General features: G+C 39.6%; 1 protein-coding gene across 2 annotated transcripts in view; it reads left to right on the forward strand.

The window, feature by feature from the left end:
* Window positions 1-1,206: 1,206 nt before the first annotated feature.
* Window positions 1,207-15,743, forward strand: part of Htr2a (5-hydroxytryptamine receptor 2A) — a 61,630-nt gene continuing 47,093 nt past the window's right edge. Inside the window, exons 1-3 of one of the 2 annotated variants that reach the window (XM_058582575.1) lie at window positions 1,207-1,753; window positions 2,190-2,923; window positions 5,826-6,026. In XM_058582575.1, coding sequence (XP_058438558.1) covers window positions 2,512-2,923; window positions 5,826-6,026 — 613 coding nt within the window. In that variant the 5' untranslated portion in view covers window positions 1,207-1,753; window positions 2,190-2,511. Of the gene's footprint in view, window positions 2,924-5,825; window positions 6,027-15,743 lie in introns of both variants that reach the window. The other variant, XM_046454277.2, reaches the window with a different exon arrangement.

The raw sequence follows: 15,743 nt of genomic DNA on the forward strand, positions 1-15,743 counted from the left end.
ATATTTGCAAATTTTATCTCATTCTAGCTTTACTACAATCCGCTGAACAAGGTACTGCTATTATTGCCTCGTATAAAGGGAGAATGCTAAGCTTTAAAGGGAGCCACCAGATTGTTTGGGAGTCTCCTATTTTTGAGTTCGAGAGCTGGAATTCAAACCCAAACAACTGTGATTCCAAAGCTGTGTTCTCAGCTGCATGCTCTACTGCACAAGTGTTTGATGCGGTGGGCAGGAGGATGGCCACAGGGCAGCCCATGAGGCCCATGAAGCAGCCCTCAACCAAAGAGCATCCACCTACCTGTGGGTTGGAGACGAGATTGGGGAAACATGCATACAGAGGTAGCCCTGGACCCTTAGTGAGATCTGGCAGTGAGAAGGAAGGAAGAGTCATGTAGTATCACCAGCTAGCTGTATGACGAGGTGACTCCATGAACCAGGAGAAGGGGTGGAGATAATCCCGGAGACATAAGTGGGACAAGGGAGAATGACGGACTAGGTTGCAGATGAAAGCATCCAGAAGGCACCCTGATATTTAGGTCTGGAACTGAGGGGAAATTATTTCCTTTGAAGGTACAAAATTTTGCCACAAACATTTTGAAGGACTGAGAGTGGTTGCATTGTCTAAGGGGAATGTAAAGAATAAGAAAAGGCCAGAGATGGTCAGAAACCTAGAAAGTCTCAACTATTCAGGAAGGAATCCATTTTCTCATCTGTAAAAATAAGGAGCTACATTTGCCTTCCTTAAAATCTATTTGGAAAATGTGGAAACAAATTAAAACAAACAAATAAAAACTCCTTGGGAAGCAGCTTACATATAAAGCATGTTGTCATTAGTGTTATTTCTGGGGGGAAAAAAAAACTTATCCTCTATCACATGTGAAGTTTTAAACTACTTCTGGGTGGTACATTTCTGAAGAAAAATAATCTAGCTGAATGGTGTATATATTTAGCCATAAATAAAAATAGCACTATAAGTTTATCAGTGTTATTGCCTTTCCTGCCACCCTGAGCCCATGTTGCGGAAGTCAAGTAATTCCACTTGGCTGTAACACAGTTGGCTTTGGATGGAAGTGATGTATGCTTCCAGCTCTCAGGACATTCCATTTTCTAGTCTTATTTATGTTCTTGCTTCACCCTTCAAGCTAAAAGATTAAGCACTGTGTGGCTTACCTGCCTCATCAAGAATCTGCACAAAAGAGCATTTCTCCAGTTTCTTTTTTAAAGCAAAGAAAAACTTCCCAATGTTAACATGTAGCAAAAAAGAGGAAAAAAAAAATAAGCCTGTTTGGTCCGCCCTCCCCGGCTGTTGCTACCTTGCAGTTTATGACATACACATAGAGGGAGGTCTGATGAAGTGAAGGAGGCAGCCAGAGAGCAGCTCCATCCCCGTGGAAACCAGGAGCCCCTGGGTACAGACAGCTCTTCCTACTTTCCCGTGCAGTTCTTTTGTGTCACTTTGAGAGGGGCTTGTGGATGATTTATCAATGTGTGCCTGCTCAGGCGAGCCCCACAGGGAGGGAGGACCCAAGCCGAACAGTGGCAGAGGAAGCCAACACGGACCTCACAGTGCGGAAACTGGCTCGACTCTTGTATGCAGTTTTTGAAGTCAGCAAAAGAAAAATCAAATTACTATCATATTATGCTGCTAGAAGCTCAGGAAGAGGGGATTTTACACCGGCTTCATTACTATGCGAGATGCAGCTAGGCACAGAATAGCCAAGTATGTCTACCGTATGGACCCCTGAAGACAAATGTAAGTTCTCATGCTGCTCTCATTTTATTGCTGTGTAATTTTCTTTTCTGGTTTGAAATCATGCTTGGCCAAAATGTAATCATTTCCATGAGAATTTCTGGTGTGGAAAGTTGTCTGCTAATCTTCAGGACATTTTCTTTTTCCTTTTGTTAACTAAACAACATAATACAAGCTGAAATTCCTGATAGCAGTTGCGGCAATTCAGCCTAAGACTAACTGAGAACTATAACCCAAAGTATATCCCATTACTATGGGTTTAACTCTGGATGCAATTTTAATGGACTTTCCTAATGTAGACTGTATACATCCTCACTGTTTTGGATTGCATGCTATTTGAACATTACTGTGGCTAAATTAGGTGATTAGCCTATCCAATCAAATGAGATATAACTAAAAGAGATTCTTAGTAGTTACAAAACTTTTCTTCTTTGGCCAGGATCACATTTGACTTCCTGAGTTCTCAAAACTCTGCAACCTCTGTGATAAAAGTTCATTCTGCTTATTTTGCCCTTCTTTGGTGGAAAAAAAAAAATACAACCCAACAGAGGACGCCACTAAAATTGTGAAGGCAAGCAATCTAAAGAGCATTGCCATTCTTAACTATCATAATAATGGGAGAAGGAAAAGACTGCAAAGGAGTCCCACATGTACATCAGCATCGGCACGACAGAGCTCAGGGATAGAAAGATAAACGTTGAGCAGAGGCTATAACTTGTCAGTCTTTCAACACTTCATCTGCTACAAGTTCCGACTCCGACATGGATATTCTCTGTGAAGAAAATTCTTCTTTGAGCTCAACTCCGAACTCCTTAATGCAATTAAACGATGACACAAGGCATTATAATAATGACTTTAACTCTGGAGAAGCAAATACTTCTGATGCATTTAACTGGACAATAGAGTATGAAAACCAAACCAACCTTTCCTGTGAAGGGTGCCTCCCACCAACATGTTTCTCCTTACTTCATCTCCAGGAAAAAAACTGGTCTGCTTTATTGACAGCTGTAGTGATTATTCTAACCATTGCTGGAAACATACTCGTCATCATGGCAGTGTCCCTAGAGAAAAAGCTGCAGAACGCCACCAACTATTTCCTGATGTCACTTGCCATAGCCGATATGCTGCTGGGTTTCCTTGTCATGCCCGTGTCCATGTTAACCATCCTGTATGGTGAGTGGCATTAGTTTCCCAGCTGTACCCACACTGATCACAAAGAGCATGTGCATGCTGTTAAGCAGATGAGCAGGGGCTCAGCGGGTGAACTGTAAATATGAAGGTTTATTTGTAGACCAGGGTCTATCACCATGTTATGCTAGTTACTTAAATTTTAACCCTTAAAATGATGTTTCGCTTGAAAAACAAAAATTAGACAATATTAGCTGATCATTTTGGTGTTTTCTATATACACTGTATGTAAGAAGATAATGATACAAGTTTGTGCTTTAAAACATGGGTGTGTATGCAATAATGATTATAAATATCCCAATATCATCATCAAGCAATAACTTACCCAAAATTCTGAATCCATTTGATTCTTAATCCTTTACATTCCCACCCAATTATTCCAGACTTAGGACAGAACAGTTTTATCTTTGTCACACAGTTTTCAGCACTTCTTAATGGAGTGGTAAAACCTTCCCAATTACCTTGGAACATTTGCAGAGAGAACATTAGTGGTGGAGTGGGTTTAATGTTAAAACATTCAAAGTCTCCATTAGAATAAATGAATTACTCCAGTTTTAATTGTTGCCTGCCCAAAGAAGCTAATTTGGAAAAGTGCCTTTGAATTATACCCTCAACTCTTTAAAAATGCATATGCATAAAACTCCTCTAGTCTGGTTTGGAGGAGGGTGGAAAACAAATGGAAAGAGATTAATCTTGCTTTCTTCTCAATAGAGTTTGACACAGTCAAATCTCTCAGCAAGTCTGCAAACACTAGGACGGCATCATTGGGAAGAATGATATTCTTTCCAAAATATGAATGGTACAGCCAGTTTCTCCTTAAACAGAGAGCCAAAGAGAGAACACTGAGGCTGCTGACATTGGCACATTGGCAATCAGCTGGACCTTAGAGATTGGCTAATGAGGTGCCTGTGAGAGGAGATTTTCTAGCCAAGTTTAAAGTCTAATTTTTCTTTTAAAATTCATCTATCCCTGAACAGTATGAAGGAGGTAAGCAAGGGAGAGCAGGCATCAGTTTGTACAGGGTCACTAATGATCACTGCAAGGCTAACCCCCGCTTCACCATGCAAATGTCACACCTAAATAATTTCATTAAATTTGCCTGTTATTTCCCAGACATTCTGCAGGACTTCTCACTTCTACAACCCCGCCCCACGCTCAAAGGCAAAATCCAGTGGGGGCGGGAGGTGAGGAGGGGGTGACTGTGCAGGAACCTAGGCAAGAGGGGGGTGACCGCCCCCAGCCGGGTGTGTCCCTCCTTCTCCCGCCCCCGCTGCCCCCGCCGCCCCGCAGGATGGGCGGGAGCGCTCTAGCTAGGCTTGGAAGGCGACCACTGGCACCACGGGCTCAGGGTGCAGGGGCGCCCCCTGGCGGCAGCTGCCGGGCGCATGGCTGGTTGGGCCCAGAGTCCTGCCCCCAACCCCAGACTGGTCCCTATGCCTATGGCAACCTGCGGGGCGCCCAGCAGTCCCACCAAAGGATATGTCCCACCAAACTAAGGTCCGTGGCTGTGGCTGCCTCCTTCCAGGAAAAAAAAAAAAAAAAAAAAAACACGCTCTGAGAGCCAACATCAGTTGGAAACAGGCAGAGCCTGCTTTCCTAGCTGGGGCTCTTCCAAAGAAGACTTTCTTTTTGCTCAAGCTCTGTCCTGCACCCTTTCCTTTTCTAAATATCCCTTGTGGCATCTTGGTAGACAGTAGGTTCACATATGAGAGTTTGCTCAGCTTTTTGGTCTGTGGTAGCGTAAAGGAAAGCGATCTTTACAATTTTCCTTCTCTCATGCAGGCAGATCTAACACCATTGCTTATATTGTTAGCAAAACTAATTAACACTTTATATAACCACTTGCTCCCTCCAGAACACACAGAAACACAGACACTTTGCTTGTGTTCATAAGACGTCCTCTATCTTCCTAACACAGGAGACAGCCTGCAGTGCTGCCTGCATCGCAATCTTCCAGGGAGATCTAAAGCCCTTAGATATTTGTAGCCCACCTCCGGCCATCCTTCTGAGAGAATTATTTAATTCTACTGTTTGGCCTGGGCATCAGAGCCAGAGCCGTGTCTAATGCTCACCAGCTGACTTTAATGTGACATCCAGGAGTAAGAATGGCAGTCTGAGTTCTCCAAATGTGGTCTTTGGACCAGCAGCATCACCTGGGAATTGGGTAGACATGCAAATTTTTCAGCCTGCTCCAGAGTTACTGGATCAGAACCTCCAGAGGTGGGTCCAGCAGTCCCTGTTCTAAGAAGCACTTAAAAGAGTCACCTGTTCCCAGAAGTTTGAGAACTACTGCCCTGAAACAAAGCTCAGAGAAAGGACACAAGTTTCCCCATGTTTGAGGTTAACACCAAAAGTATCAGTAGACAATTATTTTTCATTTTTTTTACAAATAAAGTCCCCATCTGGATTTTTAACCATTTAGCCACTTATACCAATACCATTTAATGCTATTACTGTGAGACTAGATGATAGTTAGGATAATAATATGAGACTAACCTTAGGACTTAAACCCTGAAGAAAAATATAATGATAGTACAGTGTGAGAGGTACCCAAATAGAGGAACTCAAAAACACATCACAACTTTGAACATAATTCATTTGAAAAAGCAGTTTTGCTAGGTGAATAGAGCAGGGGAGAATCCCTAAAGAGTAACCATCAAAGTTAACCATACCACACTGATAATTCTAGACACCAGAAATGTTCAAACCTCATGTTCATCAACCAGTCAGCAGTACTGAAGTTAAACAAAGTTGCTATTCAAGTTTGTTCAGATACTGAAATTTTCTTGAATCATCCCATGCCACCACTTGTGCCTGTCACCAAAATGGAAACTATTGCCTCAGGAGGCATGAGGCTGCTGACTGATGCTAAGCTTCTGTATTGTAGGGTACCGGTGGCCACTGCCTAGCAAGCTCTGTGCGGTCTGGATTTACCTGGATGTGCTCTTCTCCACGGCCTCCATCATGCACCTCTGTGCCATCTCCCTGGACCGCTATGTCGCCATCCAGAATCCCATCCACCACAGCCGCTTTAACTCCAGAACTAAGGCATTTCTGAAAATCATTGCTGTTTGGACCATATCTGTAGGTAAGCAGGAACGTCTGCCAGTCTTGTTTGAAATGACAGTTCATGCCTTCTCAGGAGACTTGTTCTGTTTCATTGCATTGAAACCCGACATCGAGCTGAATCTATTGTTTGGGGTGTTGCAAGATTATGTCCTAACATAGTAATTATCAGATTTGCTATAGGAAAAGAAAATCTGTTTATGTCACTGGCTGACAATATTATTTGTATTGCTTTGCCCAGGTAAGAATAAAAATAACAATAGGGACAAAATCAGGAATAGCTGTGCTGTATTCCCCAATTGTCACTTTCAAGTTCACTATTCAGAATTCTGAATCTACCAGAAACCTCTGATTTTATAATAAGTGGACTTATGGTCAATACAAGTGTACAGATGCCCATACCAGAGAACATAAGGCTTCAGGAGAAAGGTACCAGGTTACAACTCAGAGGGAGGTGAGGACAGATAGAAATGGCAGGACTTGCTTAGGAACCATGCATTTCAGCCTGCTCAGTTCCTCTCGGTCCGTCTCCATTTTTATACCACAGACCACAGGACTTCAACCCATTTTAGTTAGGTGTGTGACAGATGATCAATACTGGCAAGAAGTGAATGTATGTAATCAACCTAAGTCAGGAAATCCCAGGTAATAGAAACCGAAGGGACAGTTCCCAGGCAGCAATGTCAATTGTACCCATCACTTCAGCAAGCTTGATTTGTAACCAACGATTCCCTGGGACTTGTTACAAAGTCTCAAAGCTCCTGAGATGGAAATGCCATATATATTTAAGGTCATATGAGTGCCAGTATCTACTTCCACGAGAGGTCATGGGATTTGATGGCAAGTTGAAATTCAAGAACTTGTGTAAAGATGCAACTTTGTCACAAAATACCAATCAATAACAGCCAGCACACAATACAACCTCATATATTTGGTTCCCATTTTTTTTCCTGCAGTGCGAACTAATATGCAATCAGCAGAGTAGATATCTCCATTTCATAGATGAAGAAACTGGGATAGTTTCTGCATAGTCCACAGTTGGTAAGATGTGCACTGGAATTTTCTTTAATTCTGATGAGAACAGTAACAAGTTACATTTGAGTAATTACCAAATTTTTGAAAAGTTTTATCTGTTTTCCAATTTGAACTACACATTATGGTTTATGGTAGAAAATTCTATCACGCTTACTTGATAAGTTAGGTAACCAGAAGACAGAGGTCTTGTGGGTTTCTGAGTCACACCTTCAACTTGTGCCACAGCTAGGACTCTGAGCTTCTAGCACCAAACCCTGCTCTTTCTGCTATGGGTAACCACATTCCTTAGGAAATAATTTTTGCTCCAGGAAAATGCTATGGTTTCTGGGCCTCTGCAATCTAGGATTTATTCTACTAGGAACAAGAGTGAAAGGGCAATAATTTCCAATCCAAGTTGTACATATAAGCCCCTGTGGAGAACATTCTGATTTAATTGGTCCAGAATGCAGCCAAATGATTCTTATGTACAGCCAGGGTTGAGGACCACAGAGACAGATTGTCAGAGAGGGAGATAGGATGAGCAAGGTGGGTCAGGTATAAGGCAAACGAAGCAGTAATTAGTAAAGTTACTCTACTTTTACCCCATACACTATCCCATTGGTGAGACAAACTGGGAGGGTCCACCATCTCTTATCCTTAGCCATACCAACTCCCTCATCTTAGTCAAGCTTCATAGTAGTACCATTAATAAAGCTAACAGTTTTTAACATTGACTATAGACCCAGTAAACATCTGTAAATATCTTACAGAAAATCACCTATTGCTCATATTATTTATAAACAGGAGTCAATTCAGGCCAGTTTGACTCCAAAGCCTATGCTTTATCTATTACCCAAAAAGGAATTCTACTTCTGGCTCTTTCTGGCTATGACCCCAGGAGGCAGGAATGGTTATGGGGGTGCTGGCCAAGGGTCATTCATCCATTTGGTCAACAGAAAATTTATTACATATCTGCTATGTCCTTGGCACTGGGCATACTAAAGCTTTTCTTTTCTAAAGCAAATCTGAGGAATGTAATACACATTCAAAAATCTCTCACAGTGCAGTTGGAGTAGTTAGTTAAGGAAATGCATAAAACAAGTTACTCAGCCTTTATTCTAGAAGTCTGTGGCATGTATGGCTGAAGAGGGAGCAGGTAGGGAATGTGAAAATGAAAACATCAGTTCTACCGAGGGGCCCGGAGAGGCTCAGCACAAATATTTTCCTGAATTTTTTCTTCTAGTATTTCTGTTTCTATGGTTATTTTGTTTGTTGCTCAAGGCTTTGTCTTTTGGTTTGTTTGCTCTGTTTTCAATTTAGATCCTTAGTCCAGTTGGAAATTTTTAATTTTCTATTACTGAGGGATAACTTACAAATTGACTGAATTTAAGTTTCACAATGTGATTGATACCATTTCACAAAATTTAAGTATATCACAATTCCATCATCTCAGCCAGTTACCTTTTCTTCTGTGGTCACAACATTTAAACAAATTGCAAGAACAAGTTCCATATTATTAGCTTAGTCACCATACTTTACATTAGATCTGAAGTTACACAAGTTTATACCCTTTGACCCACATCTCCCCGCTTCTCCTTCATCTGCCCCTGGCAACTACCATTATCCTCTGTTTCTATGAGTTTAACATTTTTAGGCTTTGAATTACAAGTGAGATCATGCAGTAGGTATCTTTGATTTATTTCACTTAGCATAATGATCTCAAGGGACATCTGTTATCATAAATGGTAGGATTTCCTTTATGACGCCATAAAAATATAGCATTTCTATTTGTATGTGGTCTCACTTATTTTTTATTACCAACAATTAGAGCTTCTTCATCATCTATTGATATAATCAGTTTTTACCTTCAATTTATCGATACTCAGTTTTATTGATAAATTCTTATTAAGCTAGCTTCTTTATCCAATTTTTTTGGATATATCTTATTTCATCTTATCACCTTCAAGTTGTGGCTTTTTATTTTAAATGTGTTACCTGTACAAAATAAAGCTTGTTTTTTATCCAGTCAAACTTACTTTTAATTGGATTACTTAGCTCTTTTATATTCAACCCAAGTCAGTATTAGATTTAAATCCCCTCTCCTGGTCTCAGTTGTTCTACATTCCAATCTCTCTCCATTCTTGCTTTCTTTTGGACTAATCAGGAATTGTTCATTCATAATCCCCTCCTGTAAACTTGTTAGCTATTCATTCTTTTACATTCCTTTAGTGATTATAACATATCTTTTTGATCTCAGAATCTAAAACAATTCCTTGAACACATCTTGTAAATGCAAAGCCTTTAGAACGTTTTTAACTCCACGTATCCCATTGCTGTGCTGTTTCCTGGTTTCTGCATGTGCATTTCTAAAACCTATAAGACGGCATCACAGCCGTTCTATTGATACATATTTATTTCCCACATGTTGTCCTGTTATTGCTTTTTCATTTCCGTGATTCTGCCTGGTTTCATATTTCTTATGCCTGAAGAACTTCCTTTAGAACATCATGGTGTTTGTTTTTTTTCTTTTTCCTTCAGTTTTCGTTACTTTAGACATCTTTATTTTGACTTCATTTCAAGCACATTTTTGCTCAGCTTGGAACTCAAAGTTGGCAGTCTTTTTTCAGCACTTTCTAGGTAGTATTCCAAAATTTCTAAATTATATTCCTTTGTTAGAACCCAGGTGTTAGTCTTATTGCTGTTCCCTAACAATCACTACCCCTGGCTGCATTAGAATTTGTATTTTAGCAATTTGACGATGATGTACGTAGGTGTGGGTTAGTTTTGTTTTTAGCCTACACTGGGTTTGTGTGGATTCTTACATTTGTCTTTTGTCTCTTTGGGAAATCCCTTGACCAGTATCTTTTGTTTTTACTTCTGACCTTTCTTTCTCACCCTCACTTTTGGGACTTCAGTTTGTGTGCAACAGAAATTTTACCCAAGTTTCTTGTGACTCAGCTTTCTCCATTTCCCCCCACCTTTTGCCCCTCTCTTCTTGCCTTAGTCTAGATAATTTTGCTGATTTTTCTTCTAGGTTATTAATTCTCTCTTCTACTCTGTTGCTAGACTCATCTATTTTAATTTCAGTCATTATATTCCTAGTCCAGATTTTTCCATTTGCTTCTTACAGATTTCAGTTTTCTTGTAATAATTCTCTAGGTTTTCATCTATTTTCTTAAATATTAATCACAGGTTTCTGGATATCCGAATTACCTGGGGATTTCTATTTTCTGGGTCTCCCCCTCACTGGATTCTGTCAGTGATAGGGATGATAATTTTTTAAATTAAATATTGGGCCCTGTTGATATTTCTCCAGAGAGGCATCCTATAGCTTTGACAGACACAGAAAATATAGGTCCCCTTAATCAAATCAGGGATTGAACTTATTTTAAACAGGATTTTTGTAAGAGCTGATCTATTTCTAGTTTATCCTCACCTCTACACTGGACTCCTTCATGATCCCAGATGACAACCCAATGTGTTCTCCATTTCATGACCTTTGAAATGCAATTTCTATATCCCCAGCCCCATGAACTGCCACAGACTCTCTAGCCCCTGAGCCTCGCTCACCAATTAAAATATGCCTCAAGGAGAAAGAGGGCTCATACCATCATCTTCCAGTTCTGCTCTTCCCTTTCCTTCAAAATCTGACCTCTCAAATCCTGGCCTCCTTAGTAGCCTTGACAAGTCAGGTTTTTATCTCCCTAGCCCCCAACAAAGGGCCCTGAACTCTACTTTGATACTAATATCATCCTGCCTTTATGTTTGAATCTCTCCGGTGCATCTTTTCTCATCACTTCATATTTAATACAGTTTAGTTCCCTTGCTTTGTATGCATTTTCCTAATTTATAGACGAACTTTACTTTTCAAACAAAATCTGACAGTCTGCCTTTTGATATTGAAATTCAGCCTGTCCGTGTGTACTGTGACAATCAACATCAGTTTTATTCCATTTTATATTTGCCGTGGAGTTTTCTTTGTAATAATTCACCTTCCCCTCCCCAGAGGTCTACTTGCAAATGTTTTCTTCATTTCACATTTCCTTCCAGGGAATGCCCTTTACCCGTCCAAACTACTTTGAATTTCTGTTAGACTTTTCTATCCGTCTTCTGATTAAAGTCTCACCCCAAAATTACAACACTAGCATTACTATTAATATATAAAAATTAATAATCACACTAAATTATTTTGTCATATACCCACAAGTCCAAGTTCATTTCACAGGGTTTTTTTTTTTTTTAATAATTTTTAAGTAACCTAGTGGTGGGTCAGATGTTTTCAAACAAGTTAAAAATGCAGAAATTACAAATATAGACCAATTATATGAAAGATATTTAAAATGGCTAAAATCAATATAAGCAAATTCAAAAGAAAAATATTTTTCATGTATTTGATGCAAACACCAAAGTTTGATTTTTTTCATTTTTGTATTTTGTTATCTATGACAGCAGAATGCATTACAATTCATATTATACATGTGGAGCACAATTTTTCATATCTGGTTGTATGAAGTATTTACAGCATTTATGTCTTCATACATGTACTTGGGGTAATGATATCCATCTCATTCCATCATCTTTTTTTTTACCCCCATGTCCTTTCCCCTCCACCCTATCTAGAGTTCATCTAATCCACCCATGCCCCCACCACCACCACATTATGAATCGGCCTCCTTATATCAGAGAAGACATTCAGCATTTGGTTTTGTGGGATTGGCTAACTTCACTTAGCATTATCTTCTCCAACTCCATCCATTTAGCCGCAAATGCCATGATTTTATTCTTTTAATGCTGAATAATATTCTGCAATTTCTTCATCCATTCATCTGCTGAAGGGCTCTAGGTTGGTTCCACAGTTTAGCTGTTGTAAATTGTGTTGCTATAAACATTGATGTGGCTGTGTCCCTGTAGTATGTTGTTTTGAAGTCCTTTGGGTATAGACCAAGGAGTGGGACAACAGGGTCAAATGGTGGTTTCATTCCCAGCTTGCCAAGGAATTCTCCATACTATTTTCCACATTGGCTGCACCAATTTGCAGTCTCACCAGCAATGTACAAGTGTACCTTTCCCCCCACATCCTTACCAACACTTATTGTTGTTTGTATTCTTAATAGCTGCCAATCTGACTGGAGTGAGATGAACTCTTAGAGAAATGCAGGTCAAAACTACTCTAATTACTAGACATGTTAAGATACAAACAGAACCTACATTTTGATAAGAAAAAAAAAGATGACAATTCAATAGGTAAATCAAACAAACAGGCAATTCACAGAAATGTAATTTGAAATGGACAATTAGGCTCTTAAAAAATGCTCATCCTCTTTAACAGTCATGAAAACATAATATAAACCAACCAGGTAATAACATTTTTCACCCATCTGATCAGCAAGATAAAGTGAGTGAAAATACCCCATGCTGTTCTGGAGCTGGTACGTACTCATATCCAACTTCTGCAAATTGAATTGTTGGTTCTTGGACAATCTAACAAGTGCTCTTAAAATGTGACCTCCCAAACCCATTTGAGAGAATCCATTCCATTGAAAACCAAAAGTAAATATAGGAATCTTTAATACAATTCTGAAGTGTAGAAAAGTAGAAAGGTTGGGTTGTGTTTGGATATATTAGTTTTATATGTTACAGCATAAATTTGGAGATCTTAAAAAATATTGAGTTAGGGCTATTTGATATTGAAATAGAAGGAGTATATGATGTCAAATTTTTTTTTTAAAAAAAGGAAGTTTGGGGTGGCATGCATGATAGAAGCCGATTCTGATAAAACAGTCATCATTATGTATAGGGATATGTATGTTGTAGCACAGAGAAACTCTCAAAAGACTTCACACTTACCAAGATGAAATTTAAAAGGATGGCAGGATTGTTACTTTCTCCCTTATACATTTCCATATGGCTGTATTTAGCACAAATACTATTTTAAAGTGTTTTGCATGATCAATAATGAAATGCTTACCTCTATCAGGTCAGATTAGGCATCCTCGAGCAGGTGGCTGACCTGCAAGTTTTGCTGGGATCTAGCAAATGGTGACCTTGATAAGCACGTCATACTACTCTCATTTTATTACACTAGGTATTCCTGATACTTGCTGCGGCTTCTCCCCTGTGTGCTACCAACAGTGTTGTCATGCTATGGCTCACCTAGGCTTCCATCCAATTCTGAGAAAAATGAGCATAATGACAAATTAATTGTGTTTTCCATTTGTGAGCTCCTCCAAGTAAAAAAAGTGATGGCAAAAGAATGAAGTATTACATTAAGAATGATGCTGGGATTCTCTGTGGGTTTCGCTTTCCCTTCATCAACCAAATTCCTATGATCATAGGTAACTGGGACTTCAGTACAATCTATGGCTCTATTGGGGGGCGGGGACCTTTCCTCCCAGTGATTGCCTTGCTAATGCCTTATGGAAAAAAAATCAGATGCCAGATTATTTACCATCTTTAGCAAAGGTATATATTAGATGGAAAAAGTGAAAATGACTATTTTCACATTGTCATTTTCTGACAGGCAAGCAAAGACACCACTTGAAATTCTTTTTCCAGAAGTATTATTTCATTTCAGAAATATATTTGTACTCATGGGGTAATTTTGAAGTGAATCTAAATAAAAATGTTTTCCTCCCTCAAGGCTAAGCATGGCCGTGTATTTTCTGCATTATTACTTTTGTAATAAAAGGCAAGCTGTGTCATCATCACAGCTGTGACACCATATGTAGAATCTTGAACTGGAAGCTTAGGTCCTCAGATGAGCCTCTTGCCTTATCAGTGTGGGTCTATAAGGAAGCTTTGAGGGATAGTAAAAATGTATCTTACTACAGTTTTTTTTTTTTTTTTTTTTTTTACTTTTATATGGAATTTCATCATCTTTGCAGGTTCATGAGCAAACAGACTTTGTTTCCTACAGTTGGATGCTCATGTTTTTACTGTAGAATTTAGTGATTATAAGCAAAAAGTCCAGAATGCCTGGATTTGAATCCTGGCTCTATCCCTTATAAGCTCTTTGACTTTGAGAAAGCTACAAAATATTTTGGAGCTCTTAAAAATATCGAGTTGGAAATATATGCAAAAACATTCAATCTCTCTAGCAAATAGAGAAATTCAAATCAAAACTAAGAGTTGATCTCACTCCAGTCAGAATGGCAGCTATTAAGAATACAAACAACAATAAGTATTGGCAAGGATATGGGGGAAAAGTCGCATTCGTACATTGCTGGTGGGACTGCAAATTGGTGCAGCCAATATGGAAAGCATATTGTGCTTTCCATTTGTGAGCTCCTCCAAGTAAAAAAGTGTCTGATACATATTTGGGTATATTGCTAGATTTTCTTTGCTAGTTGGTCAGTCTATTCCTTCATCTGTAATATAATTTTGAGGATATATAATTTTTATTATCTCAAATCTAGACTTCGTATTTATTCAGACTTCTCTTGACCACTTTCATTTCCTTATTTATGAGTTTTATAAATCAGCTTCCGTCCAGTTCTAGAAAAATTGCCCCTCCCTTTTTTCAGAATTGCATTCAACTTTCTAAATTGACTTTCTCAACCTTTTGGTTGATAGAATTAAAGAAACTTCAGAAGTCTGTTTCCTCATGTCCCTTTTTTGCCATTTTTCACCCTTGATTTTTATGTGGAATGTAGCAAATGTACATAAACAAATATAACTATGTAAAACTCTTGGCACTTAGGTTGAAAACATGGATCTACTACTTAGGTCAGCGAGGAAAGACAGGAAAATTGTACATATTTCACTGTCATATCTTTTGGGGGAAAAATGCTTGAAAAAATAAATCAACTGAATAAAATGGGCTCAAAACCAGATGGTGTTCTATCAGCCTTGCTGCCTAAATTGAAATATCTAAGGAGCCCACTTGGGACCGTCTCCTCTGGGACCAACTGGTTTATGCCCAATTCCCTCAATGCCTGTGAATCAGCCCGAGAAGTAGATTAGAGAGACCCTTCTAGCAACCAGGACAGGAGGGCTGTGGGCCCCCTTTCTGGCTCCTCCTCCTAGGTCATATGGAAGGTGAACATCTACCAGGATTCAAAAGGAAACGTAAGTCTAACTCTTCTTTCCTGCAGTTTATCTGCTCATTTTCTCTCCTGGAGTAAAGAAATGAAATTACCTCCGATTTTTCCTTTGCCTTTGTTTTTGCCCCACCACACCACATTAACATCTAGCTTTAGGCACTGCCCCAGCCTGCAGGTGAGAGGATCAGCATTCAGGAGCAGGGATGCTCACAGCCAGGTTGAGTGAGGATGCAATCCATCCCTAGAGTATTGCAGCATCAATCTTTCACTCTCCAAAACCAAGGTTCCATAGGGCCACCACCAAGCAGGCCCCTTTTGTCCCTTGAGTACAGTGACCCTTCCCATGTTCTGTCCATGGGCACAGGAGAAGTAGGGACATCTTGCCTGGCCAGCTTTTCTCATGCTTAAGAGCACAGTTGGGTAAGAGATATCACAGAGAGCTTAAGCTCTTGGAGAACATGTCCTTGGTTGTCCTTTAGTATACTAACTTATGAGTGACAAGCAATAATGACCCAGGCAGCTCAGAGCCAGCCAGAGTGACAGCTGACTTCTCTCTGCATGGTAGACTCTAGCCACAGCCATGGAACAATGTGCTCAATAACACAGCACTTGGTAGCTTACACACCCCACAGCCACTGAAAACTAGTGAGAAAAAATAAGAAATGATCAGACAAAGGAAAAAT

Source organism: Marmota monax, unplaced genomic scaffold (genome assembly GCF_021218885.2).
Source record: "Marmota monax isolate L192 unplaced genomic scaffold, Marmota_monax_Labrador192_F-V1.1 WCK01_AAM20220418_F8-fsc00011, whole genome shotgun sequence".
In the NCBI taxonomy this organism is placed as follows: Eukaryota; Metazoa; Chordata; class Mammalia; order Rodentia; family Sciuridae; genus Marmota; species Marmota monax.